This window comes from Labrus mixtus, chromosome 2 (assembly GCF_963584025.1).
Source record: "Labrus mixtus chromosome 2, fLabMix1.1, whole genome shotgun sequence".
Classification (NCBI taxonomy): domain Eukaryota; kingdom Metazoa; phylum Chordata; class Actinopteri; order Labriformes; family Labridae; genus Labrus; species Labrus mixtus.
In genome coordinates, this window is record NC_083613.1 from 20,497,200 (window position 1) to 20,509,257 (window position 12,058).

The following is a 12,058-nucleotide window of genomic DNA, read 5'->3' on the forward strand; positions in this document are numbered from 1 at the left end:
AATCACTAATTATTTATTGAATTCCCCTTCAGATATTTATTTTTAACTGAATATATTAATAAAACATTTTTAAAAAGCTGTCATCATCATGTTATAGCCTATCGTCACAGAGCCTGCATCCCACGCCTGCAACTCCACCTAGAGGCACAACCTGGAAGTGCACCCCCGTAGAAAAGACTCGGCAGAGATTCCCCTCATCCTCAGGCATGAATCACTCCCTCAAAAAAATAATAAATAAATAAAGTGGCATCCTTCAGTGATGAAAAACAGCCCTCTTCACCGAGTGCTGTTGAGGTGAACCGGTGGCTCCAGCTCCAGCACAGAAAGAGAGAGAGAGAGAGAGAGAGGGGTATAGAGAGAGAGAGAGAGAGAGAGCGAGAGCGAGAGAGAGAGAGAGAGACCACCACCGTGTACGGTAAACCGGCTGTCTCCCTTCAGAGACACCGTCCCCGACGCCCACACTTCCGGACTGGAGCCTCTGGAGGCAGCTGGGTCGGGATGAATCCGTCTCCCGGTGCTGCTTGAGATGAAGATAAGACAACAACGACGACGTCCTCCCGGTGAAAATACAATGTGCATCACGTTACATTAGGGGCGACCGTCACAATCCGAGCTGAAGTGATTAAATATCGGTCAGTCTACACGGATTCAGGCTTTGGCCATACACTGTCCGTCTGCTGTCAACTGTTGCTGATTTCCACTGTAAATGAATCTTGTAAGGTAGGTGACATCATTTCATTGTCAGTTTCTTTTAATTCATAAACAGCCTAAAAAACGAAAATACTCGCGTGTTAGTGGTTTTGATGATGAGGATGAGAGTGATGGTGGAAGGTTTTGAAAACGACCTGTTCAAAAAAAAAGTCAACATCTGCATTACAAAAGTCAATATTTGCATAATATTATCTTATATGGTGATGTAGAAATCGTGCATCCCTGACAAGCATTAGGCTATTAAAAACACACACACACACACACACACACACACACACACACACACACACCTGCCACTTCCCTCCTTCTCCTCCTACTCCCCCTCATCATCATTATCTTGCTATCTCCACTGTCAAGCCAAACAAACATATCCTCTGTCTTAGACTTGTGTGTTTACCTTTATTAAAGAAAGTCATTCAGGACTAGCCAATGGGTTGTCGTTAAACAGGCTTTGGATGAGTTGAAGAAGCTAAACAGAGCATTTCATGGTTACTGTCATAAATTGAAATTCTTGCTGTGCGCTACCTCGATAATTATTTTTTTTTGTCTTTAGGATCTATGAAAACAGTACACTATGTACCACACAAGTTCCAACAGCGCTCAGGCTGACATATTAGTGTTGTTTTGTTTTTTTAATGAACAATCCAAAGCTGAAAGACAGTTAATTTATTGATACATAAGATATGAAAGGCAAATAAACATAGGCCTATCTGACATGGTGCAACATGCACAGGCCTATATGATGGTATTATGAATGAAACATTTAATAATTGATTTTGTGTCTTCCCTCTGTAGAGCAGACTATTCTGATAAGGCCTTTTCAAAGACACGTAATCATAGTTATTCGTAAAATTAGATAGGGAAATCAAATGTGTTTCTCATTTGTGTTGTTGTACTGTAAACTATTTCTGCAGGCAAACTGAAGTTCAATTGTAGGCCTATATGATTTGAGTTGTGTTTTGGTGTAACACTACTGTTCATATTTAAATTGTTTTTACTAGATCTTCCAAGTAGTTGGGGGATTATGTTTTTTTTTCCCCCTAAAATTATGAAAATTCTATTGAAGTGATGCTTGGCCAGCTGTTTCATTTTCCTTAACTACATTTCAAACATCAGAGTTGAAGCAATTCATTTATCAGGCGATCAAAAGAAAAGGTATCTGCAACGAGTTTAATGAACAATTGATCGTAAGTGTTTTTCTGCAAGAAAAATGTTTAAAAAAAAAAAAAAAAAATCTGATTAAAGCTTTTAATATTTGTTAACATATGTTTCCAATGTTAGAAAGTTTTCAATCAAAAAACTACAACATTCGGTATTTAATGGGATGCTTTTACACACAGTTTGTGAACAAAACAATTTAATTGAAAAGATAATCAAGAAAATGTCCTAAATCTTAAACTCCCCTTTGACTGCTCTGTCATTTCACAATCAAACATGAAACACAGTCAAATGCAACAGAAATCTTCCAGAAATGAATATTTATCCCATATGTCAATGTATTTCTTAGTCCTCAAAACATCAGATAATACATTTTTTTCCTTTCAGTGTCGAAGAACCCAAGAGGAAATAATTATATTTCTGGTTTTGTCAGGCAGGCTGTCTTCACCTCAAATATATGACATTTAACAAAGGAAAAACCAACAAAACCTCAAATTTTAGATGCTTGAGTCTGAGAATACTTTACATCGTTGCTCCTCTCAATGAGTTGCCGATACATTTTCTGTTAACTGGCTAATCAGTTATTAAGCTAATTGCTCTAATTAGTATCGAAAACTCTTGATACACTTGCTCAAAGATCAGGACTTCCGTGTCAATGAAGAAGGCTTTGATATGAATGAAATCTTCATAATTAAGTACAGTTAGGTCGTGGTGTTTGTGGTTTATTTAGACAAGTGAAGCCCAGACGTTCCTTCTGTCTGTCCTGCTGTCGTACAAGACAAGTTATCATGATGTTTCCGCAACTCTGCTTCTCTCTGTCCACTTAGTGTGTGTCTCTGCCTGCCTGGCCTCTGGCCTGTTAATTATCAGCCAGCTTGATAAAGTCATTAATGACCCGGCCAAGCCTGCTGGGTCTGGCACTGATACACACACACACATGTACACAAACCCACACACACACACACACACACACACACACACACACACAGACACACACACACACACACACACACACACACACACACACACACACACACACACACACACACACACACATCAAAGAGAGAGTCAGGCAGACAGACAGTGTAGGACAGAGCTGGATACAAGGAGAAGAAGTCTCTTTATTTGGGACAGTACAGTGTGTTTCTGAGCCGGGTCACTTTGTATTAATAACTCTGAAGGTTGTCACTCTAAAAACAGCAGGAGCACAATTAAAGTGAAAGAAAAAAAGACATTTGTTAGATACTCGAATCTTTGACTCTATCAATACTTTAGTTTTTCCTCTTGGATCAGCAGTGTGATATAAATGATTAAAAAAGACTGGAATCTGCTGATGTGTAGGAGGGAAACATTGCGTTCTCCTGTTTCACTCTGTTGCACAACAACACAATAAGAAGCACACATTTACGAATAGCATCACTCCACTTAAACTAAATATTCTATATTTTGTAGACAAAGTCATATCTTTTTGTACGGAGATGGCACATAAATGCAAAGCTTTATGGATCCTGATATAAATGTGTTTCTTCCTTTAGCTGTTAGCTGTGAAGACTTGACAGAATTATTTGATTGTCCTAAAAATCCATATTGGAATTTTTCTTTGAAATAGTGTTCCCTTTGATTGTGTCCCACTATTCTTGGAACAATATGTGTGTGTGTGTGTGTGTGTGTGTGTGTGTGTGTGTGTGTGTGTGTGTGTGTGTGTGTGTGTGTGTGTGTGTGTGTGTGTGTGTGCGCGCGCGCGGGCGCGCGGGCGTCAGTGTGTGTCAGTGTGTGTGTGTGTGTGTCTATGTGTATCTGTTTGTACAGTGTGTGTGTGTATGTGTGAGAGGAAGTCAGAGATATCTCTAAATCTAGGTCTCTTATGAAATCTGCTCAAGATGCAGCATAAAAATCAGCAGGGGAAGTGGTTCCTAAGAGCATGTATGTATCTGTGAGTATGTGTGTCCATGTGTGTCTGCCTGGATGTCTTTGTCCATTTGCTTTCCTGCATGTTAATTTAATCATCGAGCAGCAGAGAGGAGAAGTGCCTGAGTTTCTTGTGAAGGGAGATGGAAGAGACAGGGAAATAGAGATGAAAGAAAGAGGAGTTTTCTGGTGTTGAGAAGAAAAAAATGACAATCCCCCTGCTCGGAGGTTTCCATGACAACAGTGACATCACTGATGGAGTGCTATACCTCCTGAGCTGTTCTGTGTATTTGTTTGGGTTTGGTGTTCAAAGGAACAGATTTGGGTTGATATGTGTGCGTGTGTGTGCTTGTGCAGGAATACCTGCACATGTGAATTGCTTATTAACGAGATCATCGGGAGAAACCTCCTGCTTCAGTCAGTCCGTGGTTACCCCTCTGTTGCCAGGCAACAGCAGTCATGGCAACAAGTTGAAGCATGATCTAGCGTTGCTAAGCAAGAGGACAGGATGGGGTTGAATATTATGAGCATCACTGAGATACACATATTGAAGATTTTAGATTTGAGGGCATTATCAAGACAAAAAGTCATTGAACAAAAAACTTAAAAACACTCAAATTAAACCCTAACGATTCCAAAATATGTTGCTTTTAAGGACAGAAATCTACAGCATTGTAATATTCTTTGTTCTATTTTTATCATTTTAAGATATCTCAGCATGTACAGGATGTGAACTTTACATGTAGACAAAACTAATGTGGCATAGCTCAGATTTTAAACATCCATTAAGATTTTTAAACCTAAATATCTTAATTTGTTGTTTTTTTTCAGGTATATGAACAACCGTGTTCCTCCTAACAAGAGATACCAGCCCACAGAATATGAGCATGCTGCCAACTGTGCCACGCATGCGGTGAATAACACAAACACACACGCACACACAAACATAACCACACACACACACACACACACACACACACACACACACACACACACCACACAGAAAGTGATAATTTTCCTCACACAGACCAAATGACACTCAGTGAAAAACAGGAAAATAAATCCAACAGCATTACATAAGAGATAAAGAGCTACACCTCCACATAAGTGTTTTTAAATCTACACCTACGCACATCATGCATCATGTTTCACTTTATCCTGCAAGTCTGTCCATTTTTTTCTCTCATCTCTGTCTCATGTTTCATTAATGTCATGGATTCATTTAGTTATGGATAATCCCCAGCCTGCTGGGCAGCTCAGTGTTGCACTTCCAGTCGGAGGACCAATGGGAGCAGTTGTCAGCCTGGGTGTATGGGGCGGGGCTCAGCTCGCTCTTCATCATCTCCACCCTGTTCCACACCGTGGCCTGGAAGAAGAGCCATCTACGGTACACAGACACACACAGACACACATTTCAATTTTAAGCCAATATCCGGACTGTTTTATAAGATTGCTGATGATGAACATGGTGTAAGTGTAAAACAGAACTGCAGACTCACACTGGAACAAACATATTTCCCTAGACTCAATATCTCATTTAATAATCTAAATTTCCATGACTGTAAGAACATGCCATGTACATGTACAAAAAAATGATGACATCCAATGTGCCTATATATTGTATTATTAAGTTGCATTGTTTGGACACACTAGGTTCTTAACCATGGAACTATCATCACTGTTTTAATGTGAATCTATGCACACTGTGTGTACTCTAAAAACTTTCATCTGCCTCATCTATACAAAGCATCCCGTTACAATATAACTAATTTAAACATATTACTTTCAGCATCCTTTGCACTACACATTTGTTTATTTTTAGAGATTTCCACTCATGTCTCACTGTGTACAGGATTGATTGTTTTTTATTTTATCACTATTCCTGATTTAAAGTTACCTTCATAGATCTGTGTGTAGTGGTGTAATTGTTTGTGCTCCCTGTGCCAAGATAGTTGTCCTTTTTAAATTTGTCGACATCTATTTCTGTGTTTGAAGAATTAGAGCAAAGTAAAACTGATATCAAATTCCTTGTTTGTGAACACATACTTTGCCAATAAAGCAAATTCTGATGCTGCATGTAAAAAAATGTCATGAAGCCATTTGTCGCTCTCTCTTCAGGTCTGTGGAGCACTGTTTCCACATGTGTGACAGGATGGTGATCTATTTCTTCATCGCTGCCTCCTATGCCCCCTGGTAAACGTACAACCCAGCTATGTGTTTGTATATATACGTGAATGTGTGCTTGTAGACAATATTTGCAGTTTTTTGTTTCTGTTTGTGCTTCATTAGGCTGAACCTGAGAGAGCTGGGTCCCTGGGCAAGTCACATGCGTTGGTTGGTGTGGGTCATGGCCTCTTTTGGGACCACATACGTCTTCTTCTTCCATGAGAGGTCAGTTCATCCATTTACTGCAGTGTTGAGCTGTTTGTCGATATATATATCAACTTAAACTTTCCTCTGATGTTAGAAAATATTCTGAACTGAAAAGTCCACCTACAAGTTTTTTTTTTTTTTTGCTTAAAAAAGTATTCCATCTTCCTCATGATTTAATTTCAGCATAGGGATGCACCAATCTAACCCCCTGCCACCCCCCCCCCCCCCCCCTAAAAAAAAAATTAAAAAATTAAGCTAAAGAAAACAACAACTTATAGGCTACCTAAGGAACATCTTTTTTTTACATTTCAGCTTAACTCACAATCTGTCTTCTGAATTGTTGGTAACGTTATCTTTTCTTGTATCCTCTACATTAACAAGCATTGTTTAACATGTAATAAATGGATTTTATTTATATTATAGATATAGATATATATCTATAATATAAATATCTATATAGATATAGATATTTATATTATTGCTGACATCATTTTCCAGTTTCTAAGTAGAACCAACCATTGCCTTCACATTAAAATGCATTTATTGTGAAGCATAAAGTGGAAGTGGCAGAGTATCATATTAGCATTGCACAATTGAATTTAGCAAAGCAGAGGAAGACCAAGTGTTACCATGAGTCTGGTTTTGCTCAACATTTCAGCCTGTTAAAAGGAAGTTTTTCTTGCCACTGTAACAGAGATAACATTTGTTATGAGGTGTATACACAACCAAATACCCCAAGGGAATATGATCTTTAAATAATCAGTAGGGTTTGGCTGATTCCCAATCCAGTTTCTTAAGGTCAGCATTAGTGAAGAGACCAGTGGTAAAAGTATTTCTACAAAAGTTGAATGTCTTAGCTTTAACCACTTTTAACAACATAAAGAGAACATTGGCAAGAACCCCCCTTCTCCTCTCTGTTTCAGGTATAAGATCATGGAGTTGATCTGCTACACAGTGATGGGAGTTTTTCCTGCCTTGGTCATCCTCTCCATGGTGAGCTCGCTCACTCAGTCTCACTTGTTGTATTTGAATTTTATTTCATCATTTCCTGCATGTAATATCTTTGAAACATAATCAAATGTCTGCCTCTTCTCAGCCCGAGCAGGCGGGATTGTGTGAGCTGCTGTTGGGTGGAGCCTGCTACTGTATGGGGATGGTCTTTTTTAAAAGTGATGGCATCGTCCCATTCGCCCATGCCATCTGGCACCTGTTTGTTGCCATGGGAGCCGCCATACACTACTATGCCATCTGGAAGTATCTCTATGTCCTGCCACCCAATCAGGTCCAGACCTCCAGATGACATCCGCGCTCACCTCAAAGGAAGTAGCTCCTGTATTTAAGAAAATTCAAGGTGATGTTGATGTGAGCTATTTCCTGATTCAGGGGCTGTTCTTTTTTTGGAAGGTATATTGTTACCACCTACTGAAATAAGAAAATTCAGCCTCACAATGAAAAAAACTAAAGGTGCATTAAGGTGCTTCTTCTCAACTCTTAAAGTCAGAAAAATCCATGTCCATCACCAGGAAATTTCACTGAATCTGCTCAGTTGTGTCAAGATGCTGAGTCTACAGCACAGAGTGTATAAAGTAAGTACACATAGCCGTCTTGATATCAGCCGTCAGTAGATAGAGTAGGAAATGCTCCCCAGAACATAGGGGAATGACATGCGGGAAAGGAGCCGCAGGTTGGACTTGAACCTGGGCCGCCCGCTTTCAGGACTATTGCCTGTGTACATGGGGGTAAGGCCTAACCACTAGGCAATCTGCTCCCATCTCCCATCTGCTTGCATACAATTTTATTTTATTTCTCAACCAGAATGTGTTGTCCCCTACTTGTATGGTAAGAATAGTTAAGAATGGAGGTATGAGGCAATTCCACAATGTCTTTACTTCTGACAGCAGAGGCTAAGTCTACTTCTTATATACAGCCAGTGGCTTCAACCTAATTTCTGTTGTGAGCATTCTAAAAATACCTTCAATGACAATAATTAAATGCTGGCATTTGAAATGTTTTATAATCAGGGCAGAGGACAAAGCTGAAGTAATGAGAACATCTTTAGTTTTTCAATTCATCCAGAGAGATGATCTGTGCCTGGTTTTACGTTCATCTATCCTGTTGAAACATAAAGTTTGAAAACATATTTGAGAAACTCTAGGTAGCAATAGTGTCTTGATGAACACACAAGTTTGGAAGATACATCATCTTGGAACTATGAATGTGTAATTTGTACAAATCCATCCAGTAGATATTTCCTGATGAGTAAACTATGGTTCCAGGGAATAATCAAAGTATTCATCCTCTGAATATGATCAAAATCTTCACTGACTTTACAGACAATTCATCCAATTGTTGATGAGATGTACGTAACCCTAGCCTCACTTACCTGGTGAATATATTGTGTTTACATGATATTTTTTGACTTGTGAGTTGATGAGCTTACCTGAAAGCACCATTAAGCAGTTATTTGCATGGATTGTAAAATATGGGGATATTACTCATGTTGATTTAGCAAAATGTGTCAAAACACTGTCTGCCATTGAAGGAAACTTTATATCAAGATGACCTCGATGCCTGAAATTTTGGACTTTGGAAGCTAGCAAGTAGGGACAATTTTTTTTATCACTAGTGCAGTTCAGTTCAATTGTACGTGCTTTTAAAAGAATTAAGGTTTCATTCAAATGATCACGGGTTGAATGAGTAGTCTAGGAGATTTCTATTAATGTGTCGCACATCCAGATTCAGCGTCAGAAAGTTGACTTGAAGGCATTATCTTTTGAAGAGAAGATGACAATGTTAACAAACAGCTGACTTTACCATCACTTTTTACTTTAAGGACATTTCTAATATAATTATCATCATCAGTAGAGAAATCTTGTTTTTGTTTGACTACATTTAGAAGGTTGAAACATCAGTAACTTACTCTTCCAATTCAGAGCGCTATAGTGTTATAACTATTATTGTTATTAGTTGTGCTTTATACACTCTAGGACACTAGGGTTCAACAGCAGTTGCTTCAGTCAGTAATTTACTGTGATTTACAAAATCAAGCATGACTGTAGAAAGATCATTTTTATGTTAAACATGCAGATATTATTGGTTTTAGTCAGGGAGACTTGTGTGCTTCCACATTTAGCAGGCTCAACACTGTAGGTTATCAAGCATAATGAGTGAATTCTAATAGTCTACTGTTGTTGATTATAGGTTTAGTGAGTGAAGCCGTTATCAGTACGATGTATACAGTATATATTTATCAGTGAGTATATGATAACTCATCTATATTTTTTTTCAGTGTACTTATAGTGTCAGCTGGTTATCTTCACATTGTTCAACCAAATGAATTAACCATTTTACAAGGCAGTCATTTTCCTCTGACATCACGCTAACGGCGGGAGGCTAGGAAACAGTATCATTAGCTATGCGGAGGTGGAACGCTGACGTTAACTGTTGTCTTTCTGAAGCCAAAAGTAATAATTATATTGTTTGTTCTTGAAATATGTCCAGATCTCCCTTATGATTTATACCGTCCACCCAGTGTTGAAAATTCAGCAGCCTTGAAATGATGGTGTTTTTGTCAGATTTCCTACATTTATATGATTTGCAACCTCTTTTCCCAGAGGCACAACATTAAAACCACATTCAAACTTCCCACGGTGAGCGTGACATCAGAGTAAATGACCGCCATGTAGGCTAATACGTTGAATGGGACCCATTTGACTGAGATAAAGCGACAGAGGGGAGAACCACTGTCTGATCCAGCACTGCCAGACTTACTGCCGTTACTGATAGCACACTACTACCATAAACATCCCACACTTGAAAGGAAACTGAAGCTATAATATTGTTGAACAATCCGGCCCAATATTTAGGCATCTCAGGTGTGTGTGTGTGCATGTATGCTTGTGTGGGTGTTTGTATGTATGCTGTGCTATATGACTCCCATGAATCCAAAGCCTCTTATCGGCTGAGTCTATGTTTACACCTTACGCATGTACCTTGAACACATCAAAAGTACATCTGAAATATATTATGTACTCTTAGTGTTGAGCTGTTTGTGATGGCACAGGATATTATATACTGGATAAGCTTTTATAGTGAATAATATGGCTAAAGGACCAAAAGGTTGTACCTTCTCAGTGTAATCACAGGTGTAAAAAAAAACCTCTGCTCCTGTTGTACAGCCTTCTCTGTCTCAGGATTTAGATCATTTGGGCTTCAAAGCCTGTGAAAGCAACGTTCAACCACTAAAGCTGCTCCGATGTTTGAGTGCTGTCTGCAGAAGTAAAATGTTCAAATAGCTGTTTTCTTTAATGCTGGCAGTACTCCTTACAGCTCTACTTGCTTACTTTTATCACCAAGTAAGTCACAAAAGTTGTCTTCAAGCTGTAATTATGGGTAATAATCTTAAAAATTAGGAGAAATCTTTAAGCTAGACAGAAATGAATATTAAACCACTATAGGTATTATAGCACAAGTGGTGTTTATAAATAATTGAATAACTATAAAAATAAATTTATTGTAGAATCTCTTTAACATACTGTGGTTAACACTTGCAAGCTGAATGTCCAGACATTTCTAAATCCAAGTAAAGGAAAATATTTCTTTGTTACTTTGCCTATGACCAAACTTTACTGTTTTTTTAGCAATCAGGCAGACAGACTTAAATACAAATAAGCAAAGACATAGGAAAGACATGACAGTCTTTCTGTCAGAGATAAGAAGTGATATATATTGAAAAAATAGCATTATAGAACAATTCTGCCATTTTTCAGGAAAGGAGCAGGTTTGCAGAAACTGTTCCCCTCGTTGCCTAACTTGCTCCTGAACAGGTCTTGGACACTAAATGATACTTTCATTTCAGTACAAACTTACCAACCAGCTTATGAATGCATCATCGTCATATTGTAGGGTCCAAGAAGAAAATCAGACTGACGTAAAAACAAAAACCATTTCAACCACTTATTTTTATTACTTTATGTGACATACAACCAACAAACACACCACGGTGGAAAATAGCTTGGAGAAATTACAAATACAGTTATATTAATATAAATACAATATTATGTTGTTATTTTATCTTTATCACTCTTAAATGTTTTGTTATTTTGTCAATAGAGTGGAAAGTTAATGGCAAACAAATATAACTACCTGGTGATGGTATTTCTCACTTTCAATTTGTCAATCTGAATTTAAAATCTTCAGATATATTCTCTAATTTAAGAGTACTCTTTGAAATATGTGTACGCTTATGTGTTTACTTGAGCCTATGAGAAACACAAAATGCTTGAGCGTTTCTTGTTTTGCAGTGCTCTGGGGGGGATTATAGCCTATCATTGCCAGTATTCATGCTCCACAGACGTGGGTGAGACGAAATATTTGATTAAGAAGTATTTGATTACTTTATGTGTGTCTGTCTTGTCTTAGTTGTTTTCTCTGTGTCGTTCAGATACAGTGCCCACCTGACTTTGTATAGAGATTTCAAAACTCTCCATGACGCCTTCATGGTCCCTCTGTACATTGTTCAAATGCTCTGTGATTGTGGAGCTGCTGACTCTGTTCTCAGTGCTGCTGTGTTTTTTTCTTCTTCTGATCGTACAAGAATGATTATATTATATCTTGTTCTTTCTCTCTTACTTTCCAATTGGGTTTTTTTTCTTCTGTGTCTGTGGTGCTTTGTGCTGTGACAAGCCTATATGATGCCAACAATGCTTTTATCTTTTCTATTTCTCTTGTAATAAAAACAAAATCATGCAGTATTACCTGGACTCAACATTTTATATTGTTTTACTTCACTCTAGTTGGAAAACAAGATTAAACTGCAGCAGTTTTGACTTACTAAAGAGGTATTTTTTTAAAGCTGTAACCAACACTTTTTTTTATCCTCCATCACCCTTTTTTCTAACCACAGATA

At 38.1% G+C, this 12,058-nt stretch overlaps 1 protein-coding gene across 1 annotated transcript; it reads left to right on the forward strand.

The window, feature by feature from the left end:
* Positions 1-289: 289 nt before the first annotated feature.
* On the forward strand, positions 290-11,906 carry LOC132988185 (monocyte to macrophage differentiation factor 2-like). The gene is made up of 7 exons (XM_061055406.1): positions 290-720; positions 4,609-4,690; positions 5,004-5,164; positions 5,896-5,970; positions 6,067-6,168; positions 7,074-7,143; positions 7,247-11,906. The coding sequence occupies exons 1-7, from the start codon at positions 707-709 to the stop codon at positions 7,448-7,450; spliced, it is 708 nt and encodes a 235-aa protein (XP_060911389.1). The 5' UTR covers positions 290-706; the 3' UTR covers positions 7,451-11,906.
* Positions 11,907-12,058: the final 152 nt, after the last annotated feature.